Genomic DNA, 17,666 nt, shown 5'->3' on the forward strand with positions numbered 1-17,666 from the left:
TTTGGAGGGATTAGATTTGTACATAAATAATTATGTCTAAAGACCCTTTCCTGACTTTTGAAAGCTAATTTTTTACACTAGCTGGAACTGATAAAAACCAAAATCATCCTCATTGTTATTTATACAACATTTAATGACTGCCAGCGGGATTCACAACAGATCGAGAAATCAAAGCACAATATTTGATTACCGTATTTCATGTCTTAGGCCCGACCTTAAAAACATGCACCTGCTTAAACTTGCGCACATGAGTTTTCCGGTCGAGTTAAATGGACAACTCCCGTGTGTAAAGTTAATCATGTGTATAAGTATTGGCAGGATTGGGCCCTAAGATTTAGTTTCTACGCATGAGGTAGTATGTGCTGAAATTGAGCAACCCCTCACACATGTCCCATCGACGCATACATCATCCACGTGCCCAGCTGAGGTGCCTTATGGGCCTGGGCCCCTAACTACAACTGATTTCAATGGGAATAATTCGGGAATTTCTCCTGCTCCCTATTGTTTCTGAGTGGAGAGAGAAATCCAATATTACTGACATATGCCAATTAAAATCTAATATTTCCAGGCCTAACGTCTTATTAAAGACTTTGAAATACAGTATTTCAAGTCTAAGATTGAACATTGTTCTCTTCTCTTTAAATAAACTTTTACTTTAAATGCCCATTTTCTATAATCTCTCAACATACATAACAATAATTTTACTTTCGTCTAGCACCCTCCAAGGATCTCGGAGTGCTTTATATAAATTAGTATAGGTCCCAGTGAAGCAGGGCAGCAGCATCTCAAGTTCACAGAAGGGGAAACTGAGGCAGGAAGGTTAAGTGACTTACTCAAGGTCACAGGGAAAGTCTGTGGCAGAGCTGTATGGGGGTGGGGAGCCATCCTACTTACCGATCACCCCAAGGGAAAGGAGAGCCTTTCCCGGGACAGGTATAGCAAAAGTCTTATCTCCTTTGCAGTCAATGGTGATTTTCCCCATGGGCTGATCCTTCATTAGTAACACGGGCACACCCTCCCCCTCACCCCATGAAGCAACTGTGCAGTTTGGGGAGTTTATAGCTCGTACTTACTCTTTGTCTCCTCCGGAGCCTCTTCCATATCAGTCTGTAAAACAAATACTAAACTATTAGGCATTAATCCCAGGTGCAGATGTGTTTGGAGAGAGGCTCTATCCCTCCCACTTGCTCCTTGTGTTCTTCTCCCACTTGGAACCACCTTCTCTCCGCCCAGTGCACCAAGTGCCCTAGGCCCTGCTTCAAGGACTCCTGAGAACCCTTCTGTTCCACATTGTTTTCCAGCTAGAATGACTCTCAGCCCCTCCACGTTTATCCCGCATGGGTCTGACTCAAACCTTTGTGCTGCAAGCTTTTGGGGACAGAGATTCACTCCATCTTTCATCTGGTGCATGTGACCTTCTGCAAAGCACTGTCTACATGTCAGTGAGCGAGTGAAACCATCCCACCTAGCTCCTAATTCAGAGGAAAAGGTGCAGTAAGAGGCCAGGTCTCCAGATGATGATGATAGAATTCACATTCATAACTCTTACCACATAGCACTTTTCAGGCACAAAGCCTGTTCCACACATTTCAGTAACCTCTCTACTCCCTGAGAAATAGTGAAGTATTATCTTCATGTTACAGATGGGGAAACTGAGGCACGGAAAGATGCAGGGACTTGCCCTACACAACAAAGGGAGCCAGTGGCAGAACCACGATTAGTTCTTAGCAGTTCCCAATTCCCAGACCACTAGACGATACTGCCTCAACCTCCTTGAAAGGACATGCATTAGGGCACAGTTAGAGGGAATTAAAGCCTGAGAAATGGAAGCCCTATTGCTTTAAAATTTAGGGCGATTTTTTTTTTTTTTTGGCAGATACATGGAAAAGGAAAAGGCCAACTTTCTGTGCAGCCCAACATTTAATTATTTTCTTTTAAAACATTTGTGGTGCCCTGAACACTGATGTCGCCCTGTTGGTCAGAGTGTAAGAATGGGCTGTTATAAACAAATAGATGGTGACTTAAGGCCCTGCACGTACTTCACTTTAAGCACAGGCGTGGTCTGTTGTCAGATGTTCGGCTGGGTGTGTGGTTCTCTCTGTGTGCCATCCCAGCTCTGCACAGGCAGCCGGCACAGCAGATGTCGACTGAACCACCCAATGACCACAAGATCCATGAAAGTACAAAAACAACGAGGAGTCCGGTGGCACCTTAAAGACTAACAAATTTATTTGGGCATAAGCTTTCGTGGGGTAAAAACCCACTTCATCAGATGCATGGAGTGCAAATTACAGACACAAGCATAAATATACTGGTACTTGTAAGGTAACTCCCTTCTCTTCACGTATCTGAAGAAGGGGGTTTTTACCCACGAAAGCTTATGCCCAAATAAATTTATTAGTCTTTAAGATGCCACCGGACTTCTCGTTGTTTTTGTGGATACAGACTAACATGGCTACCCCTCTGATATTAAAGTACAAAGGCACCCAGCCAGGTTTATTGTCGACAAAGCATGATATTAGTATCCCACAGACTCTACCGGACCACTAATACATGTATGCCCTTAGCAATGCATGCAGCTCAGTGAATGGTGGGACTTTCCATTCCCCCCTAGGCCAGACAAAGACATCCCTCTGAGGTACCATTTTATACACCAATACAAACAAGTTCCCTATTGCCCCCTGATGTGGTTAGTTACCAACCTCTGAAGTGGCTAACCACCACCCATTACCTTGTACCTCTGATCAAAACATCTCTATCCATCCCAAGGTCATCATCTTTAGGAGGGGTCAGTTTGTACCATACTTGGTATTGGGGTTTTCTGGTACCACCCTCCTGGAATGTGTTTGCGTGAGTGTCCTGTGCCTAGCCTTCCTTAGGAATGTGTGTTTTTGCAATACCAGCCATGTTCTTGCCAGGTTCTGTGAGCTTGCAAGCAGGCAGAGCCTGACTTCTACTAACTTTGCCTCTTTGCTTCATATCAGCAAAGCTTGACCACTACTTTAGTTCAGGCCTTAGGCCTCACACCAGGCTTCTGATACAAGGCCTCATGTCGCAGGCTCTCTTTCTACTACATTCCCCCACTTTTGCTCTTTTTATGGGGAGGACATTTACCCATCATTCTGGAAAAGCATAATGAATGGACTGAAGATGACCCAGTGGGCTAAAAACTGTTATATGGCCACCTTACTTTACCATTCATACATTCATGCCCCATCTGTCCCTTGGTCTGCACATTCCTCCATGACTGATGGACAGATTTTATTTTCAAATTGTTTTTATCTCCTTTTGGTGGGCCTGGGAATGGTAGGCCCGGGACCTCGATTGCGGAATGTAGTTTTATGACTGAGCCTTGGGGGCACTCCCAGATAATATGTATGGATAATATGGATATGGAAGCCTGACTCCAACTGGGGCCTCCAGACAGTACCATAATCCAAGTAAATTTTAACCTTTGAATCTCTCCAATCCCCTGGGGAGGCTGTGCTCCAGAATGGCAGACTCTTCATTTTATGCCTCCTTCATATCACCTTGAACAATTCCTGGCCTTCCCTGGCATTTGAACTTGCAGACAGTTGGCACCCCAGGGTGTTGCTCAGCCAAACTCTAAAGATTTAGCTCTTTTAATCTTTCCTCAAATCAGTGCAGACAGCAGCAGAACCACATAATCACCAGCACAGATGAACATGGGTAGGTTTAAACCTGCCCTTCTCTTTCCTTTTCTGCGGGGGGGGAGAGGCTAGTCTTAAACCTCTGCTTCCTTGAGTCATATCCCCTCCCATCCCTGCACGGGTACCTTGCTCGGTTTCCTCTGGTGCTCCTGAAGAAATGTCGTCTCCCATTTTTTCAGCAGGACTTTGACCTCATAGTATCTGTCCATGGCGCCGAAGGCCTGACCCTACTCTGAAGAACTTCACCAGCTGTAAAATATTGCACAGATCTTCAGATTAATCCTCTCCAGAACCAGCCATTTGCAGTTTTATTAACAACAGGCAGATATCCCCACTGCTTTCTGGTGAATACTATGCAGTTGTCATACGAGCACCAATCTATAGGCACATCCAGGGGAAGTCAGTGTGATGTAGCGCCAAGGCTCTGACCACTGTAGTCATTGCAGATGGTGTCTAGCAGGAACCTGCACTTTAACCGCTACGTAGTGGGGACTTTCCACCAAGGCTGCTAACCCCCTAGCTATCTCAAGTGGTTCACGCTGTCTATGCTCCATAGACGGGGCAACTGGATACGTTCCCACTATGGTTTGAAATCAGTGCAGTCCACCACTTCGCTTCCTGCCCAAACTGAGCTCCCATGTTCCACTCAAGAAGGGAGTGCAATATTGTCACACTTCAAAGCAACTGCACCAGTATCTCCCCTTAGTGGCTCAGCAAGGGCACCCACTCTCAGGCTTCTACCTCCACAGCTGATGCCTCTCTTTGTCTCTTTGCTGCCTGAGCAGGGTATTCTCAGGGTGAACAGTTCCCTGCCTTTGCTGTGTATTTCCCAATAAAGCAGTGGTTCTCAAAGTTATGTACTGGTGACCCCTTTCACATAGCAAGCCTCGCAGTACGACCCCTCGCTTATAAATTAAAAACACTTTTAAATATATTTAACACCATTATAAATACTGGAGGTGAAGCAGGATTGGGGTGGAGGCTGACAGCTCGCGACCCCTCCCCCCCATGTAATAACCTTGTGACCCTGAGGGGTCCCAACCCCCAGTTTGAGAACCCCTGCAATAAAGACTGTCTGGCTAAACAGACCTGCTTGCTTTCTCTTCAGAGACTGATAACAGAGGGGGTGGCTACAGCTGTAAGTTCCCACACTGAGCTTTCTAAGAAAGCCTACTTTATTCTTACCGTAAAAAGCATTACAGAGAAAATATATTAAAACAATAAAAGAACCTACACACGTACTGATCAGCTTACCAGAGTTCACCGCAATTCTAATGCGGGTTCTGGCAGGATAAGCACTTCACTCCTCCTCCCTAGGGAGTCTTTTGTTTACAAAAAGCAACAGAGGGTCCTGTGGCACCTTTGAGACTAACAGAAGTATTGGGAGCATAAGCTTTCGTGGGTAAGAACCTCACTTCTTCAGATGCAAGTAATGGAAATTTCCAGAGGCAGGTATAAATCAGTGTGGAGATAACGAGGTTAGTTCAATCAGGGAGGGTGAGGTGCTCTGCTACCAGTTGAGGTCTGAACACCAAGGGAGGAGAAACTGCTTCTGTAGTTGGATAGCCATTCACAGTAGTTTCTCTTTGGAGTCTGGTCCTGAAGTTTTTTTGCTGTAAGATGGCTACCTTGACATCTGCTATTGTGTGGCCAGGGAGGTTGAAGTGTTCTCCTACAGGTTTTTGTATATTGCCATTCCTGATATCTGACTTATCATAGCTTCAACTCAGAAGGAGCATCCTCATGACAAGTCCCGTCCACCCTCTTGTACAGATCCAGAGGTCTCTGATCTGGAGTTTCCAGAAGCAAGTCACTAGTGTACAGGGGGTCTCTCTTGGCTTAAGAGAGGGAGAATTTGCACACACACACCCCAAGGTATTCCCTACGGAAATCCACTTTCCAGGTATTTGGAAAGGAATTTTACAAGTATTGTTCCACAAAGCCCCTGAGCTTCCTCATATCTCCCAGAGGGGAAACTGAGGCACAGAGGGAGAGACTTCACCAGGGTGAGTCGGTGGCAGAGCTGGCGAGAGAACCGGGACCATGCCCCGCCTGAGAGGAACCCAGGCGTCCGGGCTCGGCCCCCGCCTGAGAGGAACCCAGGCGTCCGGGACCATCCCCGGCCTGAGAGGAACCCAGGCGTCCGGGACCATCCCCGGCCTGAGAGGAACCCAGGCGTCCGGGACCATCCCCGGCCTGAGAGGAACCCAGGCGTCCGGGCTCGGCCCCCGCCTGAGGCGCCCACCCCAAAGCCCAGAGGAACCTAGGCACATGCCGCCCCCGCGATAGAAGGAACCCAGGCGTCCGGGCGCGGTGCCACAGCCCAGCGGGCAATGAAGCTAAAAGGCCCCGGACTCACCCGCAGCGCTCCGGCGGGCTCCCGCACAAACCTCCCGCCTGCCCGGAGCGCCCGCCAATAGGAGCGGCCGCAGCGGGGCGACGGCGCCAGCTGCCCAATCACAGCCCCCATCTCCAAGGCAACGCAAGGACCCGCCTCTCCATTCCGGAAAACGTCGTTACTGGGCACGCCTCTGCGTCACCGCGCACACCCGGAAGTGCGGTGGCCTCAGGCGGGGCGGGGCCTGCGGAGCCCGGAGCGGCTCCGGGGGTTCGGAGCGGGAGGGGGGAGACGGAGGGAGCGCGCGCGGCCTGGCCGGTGGGGAGACGGTAAGTGCCGGGGGCCTCCTCGCGGCTGGGGGCGGGGCCTCAACCACGGCCGAGTTGGGGGAGGGGCGTGAACCCCCCGTGGGGGGGAGAGGTCTGAGGCGTGACCCCCCCCCCCCGAGCGCCGGGGCCTGGGGCGTGAACCCCCCCTGGGGGGGAGGGGCGTGAACCCCCCCTGGGGGGGAGGGGCGTGAACCCTCTGAGGCAAGTTGGGGGGGGCTCTGGAGTAGGGGGGACATGAGCTGTCTGGGGGGCAGGGGTGAAATGGGGAGAGGGGTTTGACCCCCTCCTTGGGGGGACTGAGCCCCTTCCAAGCAGTAGTGTGTAAGGGGGGGGTGACCCCCTCCTTGGGGGGGGACTGAGCCCCTCCCAGGCAGTAGTGTGTAAGGGGGGGTGACCCCCTCCTTGGGGGGGGACTGAGCCCCTCCCAGGCAGTAGTGTGTAAACGAGGGCATGACTTCCCCCTCCTCCCCCCGCAGCTGTCCGTTCCCCTAACCCTGCTGTGGGGCTTTTGTCCTCCCCTGTTGCTCTTTCCCCAAACGTCTCTGGAAAAGGGGCTGCAGGTTCTGTTCCCCTCTGCCCCCCCCACCCCCCCCAGGGCTGTGGCTTTGTGATATCTGTTGCCCCGCTCACCCCCCCATTGGAGATGTCTCCTGCTAGCAGCTTCCTCGATCGCTTCCAGCAGAACCGGGCCCAGAAGAACAGGTTCCCCTGCAGGGGAGTCGGGGCTGGTTCTGCGGATGCTAAAGCATCATTTCTGGATGTCAGCAGCTTGTAAGAGCCCCCCCCTCTTGTTGGTCAGTAGGTTGTAGTCCAGTCTGCTCCAAAGGTGACTGGCTGAATCCCAGCATCTCCTGGTCTAGCTATCCCTCTCTGCCCTTCTTCTTTGGTATTGGGTGGGAAATAGAGGGAGAAAGGGGAAGCGGTTATGGGAGCGCTACATGGGTCATGAGGTTATCGTTGTTTAATTTCCCCATGTGTGTGCCACTGACCAGCCTCAGTGGCATGGGAGATGGCCAGGATTTGGTGCCACAGTTGGCTGGATCACACAGTGATGTTATGGTCAAGTTCAGTGGGATGAGGCATGGGTGGGCCGCATTGTGGGATGGGGGCTGTGCTCATGGTAATGGAGCTAGTTGGTTTGGAAGAGTGTACTGTACTAGAATGATTCTTGCACTATGTTTGGTCTTTCACTACTTGAACCCCCAGATTCTGTGGCTGAAACCCTCTGATGGCCAGATTGTTTGACTGAATAGGTGGAACAAGGCTGCTAACAGGCCAGGAGGGGTCGCTGTCCCATCCCCCTTAGAATCATAGGGTTAGAAGGGATCACAAGGGTCATCTACTCTAACCCCTGATCTAACTTCCTTGATTTCTGTCAGGATCAGCCTAAGGAGAGAAGGGGGAGGAGCAAACCAGCATGAAGGTGGGGGCCAAGTGGTAATCTGCCAGTGCTGGCTGACTTCTCAGCAGTCTGTGCAAAGAGTGGCCAGTATCCCTAATTTACGTGCTGTTTAATCCATAGTAGGTGGCTAACACAATCCCGGATTCAATCACAGGTGGGCTGGACGTATTGGCTGTTGTAGCATTTATTTATATTATAGTAGCATCCAAAAACCCTAATCACAATCAAGGTATGTTGTGCTAGGTGTTGTTACACACACGTGGCGAGAGACCACCCCTACTAAGTAATTAAAGACAAGATGCAACAAGTGGGTAAAATATAGTAGAACGGCTCACATGCTTACATAGAGTCAAGTATCAGGGGGTAGCCGTGTTAGTCTGTATCTACGAAAACAACAAGGAGTCTGGTGGCACCTTAAGGACTAACAAATTTATTTGGGCATAAGCTTTCGTGAGTAAAAACCTCACTTCCGAAGAAGTGAGGGTTTTTTATTCACGAAAGCTTATGCCCAAATAAATCTGTTAGTCTTTAAGGTGCCACCAGACTCCTTGTTGTGCTTGCATAGACTAGCTAGTGCTCAACCACCATCATTCTGATAATGTATTTATATCCGTATGTGTAATATCCGCAATCCCCAGTGATCCGCTAACTAGAAGTGGATTTGGAGGAGGAAAGGGCAGTGGTATTATGGACCGGTTCAGGAACCGAGCTCCAAGCATGAGGTTGTATAGAAGGAAGCACAAAGATGGTTGTGGGAGACGTGGACAAACAGGTGGCTGAGGCAGATGTTATTAGCAAAGCAGAGGGGATGGGGGCAGAGTGATCAGATACAAATGGGGATAAATAGGGAGGAAGGGGTACTTAGTTCAGCTTTAGGATGATTGTGTTAGGGCAGTGGCTGTGCTTTTTGGATCTGACCTCACGTACATAGTGCTTCCCATCTTGACAACTAAGATGAGTTTGACTGAAGACCAAGGAGCCCTAGGGGAGAGAAACTATTAATGCACAATTCCTAACATATCGAGCACTCCATCTTTCTCCAGGACTCCTAGCAGAGCCAGCTAAGGTGTTGGGTCTGTTGGACTGAGCCTTACTGCCCCGAGCTGCAGTATCTCTGGGAACAGTGACTGTTGTGTGTTGGCTCAAGATCTAATGGCTACTGAGAGCCATGGGATTGCGCCACAGTTTCTGGTTCCATTTATGTTAAGTGGGGGGCATCTTGGTTCTGAGCTTTCTGGTGAAACTTAATATAAGAGTTGTTGTGCTAATCAGCTCTTTGCTACCTGCAGGCTGTAGGCAAGACCATTCCCACCAGGGTGTGCAAAAGGGACTGAGTCTGAAGATGAATAGATCTTATTAGTTCCAGAGCTCTGAGGGTTGCTGCTGCCTGCCCGCTGTATTGGAGAACTAACCATTTTAGTCCATGACCATAGACACATTGGCCCCATGCTCTTCAAGGTCAGCAGTGACCTATAGATGACCTGCTAGAGGTCGAAGAAACAGTAGAGAGACATGTAGGCATCTTGGAAGAGAAATTGGGGTGGAAGGGGAGGAACTTGGTGGTCTATGCGGTGTAGGGAGGAGACATGGGCAAGGGAAGAAGAGCTGTGAGTTGGTCAGAGAGGGCCTGCACCCTGGCTGGCCTTGTAAAATCAAGGACCAACAGTACGCTGGGGGCTTGTAAACAGTTTAGCAAATTGGAACCACAGGGTTAAATTTCTGCAGTTCTGGGGGTCCCCCTCTGATTTCTAGCCCCCTCCTGTTGTAAGAATGTCGGCGGAGCACTGGAGGCAGGTGGGATCTTTCCTACCTGAAGTTGCCGGGCAGGCAGGTGTGCTGGCCTTCTACCCAGGGTTCCCAGCTCTGTTCTTTCTCTGTGTGGCTGGCTCTCGGAGAGCAGAAGCAGCAGAACAGGTGAGATGAGGATGGGGTATGTCTCTCCTGCCCACTCAGCAGCAGCTGCAGGGAACAAGGCAAAACCTGGTTAATTCCTGGTGAAAGTCAGGGATCTCATCAGGAATGTTGCAGTGTGTCCTGCGGGTAGGTATATCATTAGGTGTTTCTCTTCTCTTCCAGTGGTTCTGTGAAGCTGCCTCCCTGCAGCCATGCACTCCCTCGTGTTCCTCTGTGCACAGAAGGTGGTTTCCCACCACTCCACGGTGCGCGGTGCCTTGGAGTTCATCCCAAAGGAGTTGTATCCAGTCTTGTTCAAGGCAGCTTTCATGGACAAGAGGACCCTCGTGCTGCAAGATCTGGTGCAGACATGGCCTTTCCCGGTACTCAGTTTCCAGAAGCTTTTGCGGAAGTGTCAGCACTGTGACCGGGCTCTGCTCCAGGAAAAGCCCAACAAGCTATGTGTGCAGACTGTCATCCTGGGAGTGGTGACCTACCTGAATGAGGCTCTCGAAGACCGATTCCACAGCCAAAGGTACCTGTCAGCGTACAGCTCGTTACCTACCACAAGGGTCACGTGCTGATGAGACTAAACCGTACTGGGAGGCGGTGGGGGGGGAGACTTACGGGAACACACGAACACTGGGCTTCGCAAACTTTTGTTGCTGGGCCACCCTTTGAAACTATGAGGCTGTGATGACCTCACTTCCCCAAAAGTGATAGCAAAAATTCTGTACGTCCTCAGGAGCAGTAAATGAAGCATGGAATCGTTATCCCTGCAGCCAAAGGCACTGAAGCCTCTCAAAAAGTGTAAAGCAACAGTTTTCAGGAATAAATACGTGGATATTTAAGATACACATTTTCTGGGTAAAAAAAAATAGACAACAGGATACAGCTTGGGGAGCTGGAAGCCTCTTTCAGTGATTGTGGCAATAATGATAACATTGTCCAAGGATTGTGGCTTTATACGCAACTATATACAAACAAGTATCTGGACACTTCATGCAAGGGGTGCTGCTGTTTTGAAGCGCACAATTTTTTTTTCAATCGCAGCTCCAGGGAACTAAGGCAAACCCTTAAATCATCCTCCACGTTCAGTTTTCATTTTTGAAATATGAACAAATGTCCGTGATTTGGTATTGCCACCCTTACTTCTGTGCTGCCTTCAGAGCTGGGCGGCTGGAGAGCCAAGGCTGTTGTACCCCTCCCCCGGCAGTCTCCTGTATTTGGGAACTTGAAATATGGTAACCCTAGCAAAGGATCTAAAGGTTACCACAATATTTTTTGTGATCTCGTGACACCCCGATAATAGCCTTGTGACCCCCTTTTGCGTCGGGACCCCCAGTTAGAGAAACACTGCACTAATAGGTTAAATGTTATTGACCTGGGGCCTCTGGCCCTTTGTACATCCTGCAGTGATGATCCAGTAGGGCTGGGACAAGCTTTGCTTTTGTTCTTGGTTGTGTGACAAGAAAATATGGTGGTTTCCATATTTGGGCTTGTAGTTCAAATTGAAATTGCGCTGTGTCCCTCTGGAGGAAGAACCGCTGATCGGAGGTGCTGGGTGCTGACTTCAATCTGGGTGGACCAAATGTTCCAGGTATCTTACCATGTTAAACCGGGCATCCAATTTCAGTTTCCTCAAATTGCAGCAGAATGGGATGACTCTCAGGTAGCAGCTGCTTGGTAAATGCCTCCTCTGGCTCCTTGCATGTGATTGTGCTGCAGACTGCACTTTGGAGGCAGGCTCTTCGGCTGTTATGCATGTGGTTTCTCTGCAGTGTGGCACTACCAGCCTGTCTGCAGCATTAAACAACTTCCATTTGTCAAGTGACAGGCCATAAGCAGCTTTGGGAGGTGGGAGTAATTCCTGCTGGTTGGCCACTGGTTTTATCCATCCATGAGCATTGCTCTCTTCCCTTTGGAAATGGAGAGAACGGTCTTAAATCTCAGCCTATCTTAATCATTATGCAGTGCCCAAAAGCACAAGATGCATTTTATTTTTTCTGTAAAACAAAATCCCTGCCAGGGAAGGCAGTGAGGTTCACGGGATAGGGGTTTGAGCAGAAATTAGGAGACCTGGATTCTAGTCCCTGCTTTGTGACCATGGGCTTTCCCCCTCTGTGGAACAGGGACAGTGATACTTAGCTTCAGAAAGCTTTGAGATCTACGCCTGAGATGCTCTAAATCTTATTGGCACTGAATAGTGTCACTCTTATTTTAGAGACAGTGGTGGGAGATGGGGTGGGGAAGGCTAAGGGTTGCAGTAAGATCACTTGGTTCCTCTGTTCTAGTATGAACAAAAGACTAAAGCTAGGCAGAGCCACAGGCCGTGCGACTAGAACTGTTAAACCAAAGAGCTAATCCTTAGGCTGCGTGTCACATCATCTGAGCAACACAAGTGGTTCAGTCTTTACAGCTGCCATGAGAAGGGAGATGAGGCCCCAGTCCTGGAGTGAGAGCGAGTCTGTTCAAGCCAGTAATTGATACTAACACCTCTTCCTCCCCCCACTGGGTTCTGGTTCCCAAGCCACTGCGAGAGTGACCATACGGCCCTGTGTGGGGAACGATCCTGCAGTAGCTGGGTGAATGAAGTAGGTCTTTTCAGTCTCTCATTATTTTGCTCCTTTTTTCTTGTCTTCCCCAGCAGGAGGCAGCGCCTGCAGGTTCTGGACATGACGGGGCTTCAGGATGATGGAATAGACCAGGGCCCAGAAAGCATGAGCCTCTGGTCCAGGACTGTGACCCTGGCGAAAGCGTGCATTGACGTTTCCAAACACCAGAGCAAGTGCACCAAGCGCACCTCGAAGCGGAGGAAGGGCCCCTACAGCAGCGCGGTGGCTCTGCCGCCGCCACAGCCTGTTTCTGTGGAAGTCCACGTGGATCTCTTTGTGAACAGCACCTCTTATGGAGTCCTTAAAGATGCCTTGCAGAACAACGCCAACAGCATGCTGCGGCTGAAGTGCCGGGACTTCCGGGCTGAGGAGCTGCCCATTGCAAGTACCGTGGGGCTCCTGGAGTTCCTGGATCCCACCGGTGTTCGGCAGGTGGATCTGAGATTCAATAACCTGGGGCTGTCTGGCCTGAGGGTGATTCTCCCGCACATGGCAAAATTCACCAACCTGGTCAGCCTGAAGCTGCCCTACAGCAACATTGATGTGAGACGGCTCTCAGCGGGGATGGAAGGAAGCCTCCACTACTTCGCCACTCAGCTCAGTAGATTGTCCTGTCTCAAGGAGCTGAATTTGGGCTCCTCCAGGCTTTCCGGAAAGCTAAGGCAACTGCTGGGGTAAGCTGTTTGTAGGGCCGAGGGGGCCCAGCTGAGGGCTGCACTGGCCAATTGACAGGAGTGTGAGTGACTCTGTGTAATAGACCAGGTTGCAGCTCTTCTTTTGTGACCCATGGAGACTACAGGTCCCATCATGCAATGCTCCATCTTGATCAGAGAAGTTTCTTTGCATGTTGGGACCTGTATTCTGCAGCCTCCTTTAACGTGAAAGTTTGGCCAGTGCACTGCAGGTCCCATCGTGCAATTCTCCAAGCATCCAGACTTTATAACTAGCATTAGGGATGTTCGTCACCGTACGAATCTGCAGCTTTAATGTTGGTCTTGATTTGGCCCTGAGCTACTTGGTGGTGTGGCCTTTTCCAACCATTTTGATTTCTGTCCTCTGCGAGCTACAGTAGTTATCTAAAATGGAACTTACGCTTACAATCTTTCTTCCCACCAGCGATTTGCAGGGTCCCTTGGAAAGCCTGGAGCTGGCCTTCTGCTACCTGCTCCCCAATGACCTCGCCTACCTTTCGCAAAGCCTTCACACCCCCACCCTGAAGAAGCTGGACCTCAGCGGCAACAACTTGTCTGACTCGCTTCTCCAGCCCTTCCAGCATCTCCTAGAAGAGGCCTCCTCATCCCTTCTCCACCTGGACATCATGGAGTGCCGCCTGATGGATATCCATCTGGAATCGCTTCTCCCCGCCCTGTGCCGCTGCTCTCAACTTCGCTACCTGGGGGTGTTTGGCAACCCCCTCTCTACGCGGGGGCTGAAGAACTTGCTGCAGAGGACCATGGGCCTATTGTACTTGCAGCTCGTCATTTACCCCTACCCTGTGGACTGCTACAGTGAGAACCTGCCCTGGCCCCCCACCTCCTCTAACCTCTTGAATGGTTCTGTGGATGAAGAGAAGTTTTCCAGGGTGAGCGCCGAGCTGCAGCAGATGCTGCTGACTGCAAGCAGGGCCGACGCCGTCTGGACCACGAACTTATGCAGGCACAATACCTTAGATTATTTTAATTTGTAGCTCGCCAGGAATGCACAACCAAGGAGAAAACAAACTGATCAGGCTGAGCATTTTTAATGCCCCTTCAAAGTTGAACGGGTCAGCGGACGCAGCAACAACACGTTTCTACACTTTTATTAACCGCATCTGTGTAGTGCATGAATTCAAATGGAAGTTCTCTTCTCCCCTTCTCCGTTCAGTAAAGCTGACGTTAAAGCTGCCAGGCTCTATGCCTCTTTATCCCTGGCGTATCCCAGATAGTGCCGTTGCTCTCCTGTCTTACTGTGCCCATGTAGGTTGTTCCATGCCCCTTCCATGACTTTAGTGTCGCCCTGCAGAATTCTTAGCAAAGTGTACTAGCCACAGTACAAATGCAGCAGCCCAACAATTAGAAGGCCCCTTCTAAAAACACCGATCCATTCCTAGCTTCTGAGCAGTCTGCTCGTCTTTCTCTGCATGGATTACCTCATCTGAAAACCCCTCGCTCCACTTCTCTTCTAATGTATCCCATCATTCTCTCTCACGGGTGCGTAGGGCTCTGAAATGTTACCAGTCACGTCGTAGCCAGAGCACTAAACCCACTAGCCAGACAGATGTGAAAGGTGGGGAGACCTATATTTAGGGACAGCTCTACTCTACTCCTGCTCGGCTGTATGGCTGCTGCAAGTGGGGTGTCTTGTGCTACTCTGTCCTTCCCCCAGCCTTCACTTTGGAGTCCTCCTGTGAACTGAATATTTCCTCCATCTCTGCTGTTGCAGGGAGCTTTCCTAAGATGTAACAAAATAAAATTGGCTCAGTTCTTATCCATTTCACAGCTGCTTGCAGAGTATAGTAGTGGTACAGGAGTACTTGTGGCACCTTAGAGACTACTCTAAGGTGCCACAAGTTCTCCTGTTCTTCTTTTTGCGGATACAGACTAACACGGCTGTTACTCTGAAACTTATAGTAGTGGTGAGACTGACAACACCCCTGTCGGTTTTCACTCAGCTGCAGGTGCGTGGAAGATCTGAGTAACAGCAGAGGCATTGGAGTGGTATGTAGACTGACTGTTTACACTCCCCTGGTACGCAGAAAGCTTCTTCACAACTAGAAACGTTTTCTTTTTTTAAATGAGAGGTTAGATCCTGCGGAAGATGATTCATGCTCCCTGGTATACTTACCAGCCATGGGCATGTGGTAAGCCAGGACGGCTAAGGAATGGTGTCCCTAGCCTCTGTTTGTCAGAGGGTGGAGATGGACGGCAGGAGAGAGATCACTTGATCATTACCTGTTAGGTTCACTCCCTCTGGGACACCTGGCATTGATCACTGTCGGTAGACAGGATACGGGCTGGATGGACCTTTGGTCTGACCCAGTACGGCCGTTCTTATGTTCTTACGTTGTTCATGTGGAGTTTTTCAGCTTGGTGTAGGGGCTGAGTCTCCCTTCCCCTTCCCTACACTCTCACTTCTTCTCCCTTTGAAGAATACTTTCTCCTTGGAAAGCCTCGTTACCGGGCCGAAGTAAGTAGTGTTAGTCACAGCCAAGGCTTAATTCCTGTTCTCTCCACTGAGACCCACTTCTCCGCTAGACCTCTTGTCCTCCTCCGGCTTGGCACACCCCCAGTACTTCATCTCCCTGGTCCATCTATCCACTTGCTCCAACCGCTGTGGGGACAGCTTTTGCTGATCCCTCTTGGCTTCTTCTCCATTCGCTGGTCTCCTATTGCCTTGAATATCAGACTTTTGGTGTGAAAGCCCCTTTGCTTGGAACTCAAACTAGAACTTTTACTAAGTGCTACTGAACATCCAATAGGGAACGATCCTGCATTAGCTGAGAGGGGCGTAATCTATCTCTTCCATCTACCATATGCTCTCGGCTTCTGCATACCATTCCACGCTCAAGCTGTGTGGCTAGCCAGTTCCTTTCTGGGTGGGTTTGTTGCTACCTGTCTAACTTATGTGTGGTAGTGGCTTCTTTCTTCCCTTGTCTGTAAAATCCCACAAGATTACTTTCATGGCCTTCTGCCCTGTCAACCTGCATAGTCATCTTATCACTCCCTTCTAGCTTTAACTCAGGCTGATTATATTCTACTGCACATAACTTGACACCTTCAAGATCCCTCTTGACCAATTAAACTTCTGGCCTCATTTTAACTCCCATCAGCTTAAAGTCTTCAAGCCCCACCTGTTTCTCTTGGGCCAGAGGACCTCCCTCCCATCCAACTCCATTTCCCCTCTTGACACACACTTGTGGTTTGTTTTTGCTGTCCAGAACTTTGGCATCAGACTCTGAACTCTGCTCTCCTTCCCCCATCCTCTATGGTTGCATATTTGCTTACATAAACTTCTTTGTTCTGGCCACTTTGAGGGAATAATCGTGCCCCATGGGGGGTTAATTTTGTGTGAGACTGCCCAGCTAAGGGACTTTGAAAGCTAGTAACTCATTCCTTCAGCACAATATCCATGTCAGTATTATCTGGGCTGCCCCCTGCTTAAATTCTCCTGTTACTTTAGCCAGTGAATGCAGCCCCTCTCCAAAATCCACTCACATCTGTATATATCCTCTGTTTATCAACCCCATCCTCAAACAACTCCACTAGATCCTTGAGCGTTCAAGATCCATTTAAAAAATATGCTTTGTACAAACCCTACCCGGCCATTCTATCTCGCGTTACTCCCCCTTCCCTCCCTGTGTAAAGCTGGCCGCCTCGCTGGCCCTTCACACAGTCTCCATACTCCAATCTCTCTTCAGATGAAAGGCGCTCTACAAGATAGTGTCATATGACCTGGGGACTTTCTCACTGGAACAGCTATTTAACTAGCTGCCCTTTGGCAGAGGTCGCTCTGCTGCTGGACACACTTGTTTGAATCAAGACTATGTCTTGGAGCCCCTGTCTCTTTCTACCACCTCCCCCTGTGCTAGTGACATGGAAAACCAGCACAATGTCGCACTGACAGTGATGACCTCACTGCAGGAGCCGCTAGCACCAACACCGTGTGAGCGCAAAGCCCTGGTTTCAATAACAGAGCTTTGGCCATTAGAATCCTAGAAATGTCGGGTTGGAAGGGACCTTGGGAAATCAAGTCCAGCCCCCTGCGCTGTGGCAGGACCAAGTAAACCTCGACCATCCCTGACGGGTGTTTATCCAACCTGTGTTTAAAATCTTCCAATGACGGGGATTCTAACAACCTCCCTTGGAAGCCTGTTCTAGAGCTTCACTCCCCTTAGGGTTAGAAAGATTTTCCCAATATCTAACCTAAATCTGCCTTGCTGCAGATTAGTCCCATTGCTTCTTGTCCTGCCTTCAGTGGACATGGAGAACACTTGATCCCCATCCTTTTTATAACCACCCTTAATATATCTGGAGACTGGTACCAGGTCCCCCGTCAGTCTGCTTTTCTCAAGACTAAACAGGCCCAGTTTTTTTAACCTTTCTTTATACTTCAGCCTTTCTAAACCTTAGATCATTTTTGTTGCTCTCCACGTTATCCCCATCTTTCCTGAAGGGTGGTGCCCAGAGCTGGACACAGTAGTCCAAGTGTTACCATGTGTGGGATGAATAAAGTGAGAAGAGATTAGCGTTTGAAGTCGGTGGGTTACAGTCTGGCTCCCTCTTCCCTAACTCCCCTAGCAGTGGGCCTTCTGTGTGCCCTCAGCCCCAGGAGGTCTCCAGAGCTCTTAACCCTTCAGAGGGGGGAAAGTCACCTTTGAGGGTATGCTACTAGTCCTGTCTATCTACCCGAGCTGGGATGCATGCTCCCAGCTCCGGT

The 17,666-nt window shown here is 49.8% G+C and overlaps 2 protein-coding genes across 3 annotated transcripts in view; one reads left to right on the forward strand and one right to left on the reverse strand.

The window, feature by feature from the left end:
• Positions 1-6,067, reverse strand: part of RECQL4 (RecQ like helicase 4) — a 39,415-nt gene extending 33,348 nt beyond the window's left edge. Inside the window, exons 1-3 of the mRNA XM_054017039.1 lie at positions 6,031-6,067; positions 3,797-3,920; positions 1,074-1,107 (exon numbers count right to left, since the gene is read on the reverse strand). Of these exons, the coding sequence (XP_053873014.1) occupies positions 1,074-1,107; positions 3,797-3,880 (118 nt within the window). The 5' untranslated portion in view covers positions 3,881-3,920; positions 6,031-6,067. The remainder of the gene's footprint in view (positions 1-1,073; positions 1,108-3,796; positions 3,921-6,030) is intronic.
• Positions 6,068-6,261: 194 nt separating this feature from the next.
• Positions 6,262-14,135, forward strand: LRRC14 (leucine rich repeat containing 14). Of its 2 annotated transcripts, none has more exons than XM_054019811.1 (4): positions 6,262-6,338; positions 9,817-10,168; positions 12,281-12,922; positions 13,365-14,135. In XM_054019811.1, exons 2-4 carry the CDS (start codon positions 9,846-9,848, stop codon positions 13,933-13,935), a joined length of 1,536 nt encoding a protein of 511 aa, XP_053875786.1. In that variant the 5' UTR covers positions 6,262-6,338; positions 9,817-9,845; the 3' UTR covers positions 13,936-14,135. The 2 variants fall into 2 exon arrangements, with proteins under 2 accessions (XP_053875786.1, XP_053875787.1); XM_054019812.1 differs by having other exon boundaries at positions 12,284-12,922.
• The last annotated feature ends 3,531 nt before the right edge of the window (positions 14,136-17,666 follow it).

Source organism: Malaclemys terrapin, chromosome 2 (genome assembly GCF_027887155.1).
Source record: "Malaclemys terrapin pileata isolate rMalTer1 chromosome 2, rMalTer1.hap1, whole genome shotgun sequence".
Classification (NCBI taxonomy): Eukaryota; Metazoa; Chordata; order Testudines; family Emydidae; genus Malaclemys; species Malaclemys terrapin.

Excerpts from the sequence above, each read along its gene's own strand:
- LRRC14 (XM_054019811.1), top strand. The coding sequence starts at position 9,846 with ATGCACTCCCTCGTGTTCCTCTGTGCACAGAAGGTGGTTTCCCACCAC. Across the intron at positions 10,169-12,280 it reads GACCGATTCCACAGCCAAAG|CAGGAGGCAGCGCCTGCAGG; the intron begins GTACCTGTCAGC and ends TGTCTTCCCCAG. Across the intron at positions 12,923-13,364 it reads AAGCTAAGGCAACTGCTGGG|CGATTTGCAGGGTCCCTTGG; the intron begins GTAAGCTGTTTG and ends TCTTCCCACCAG.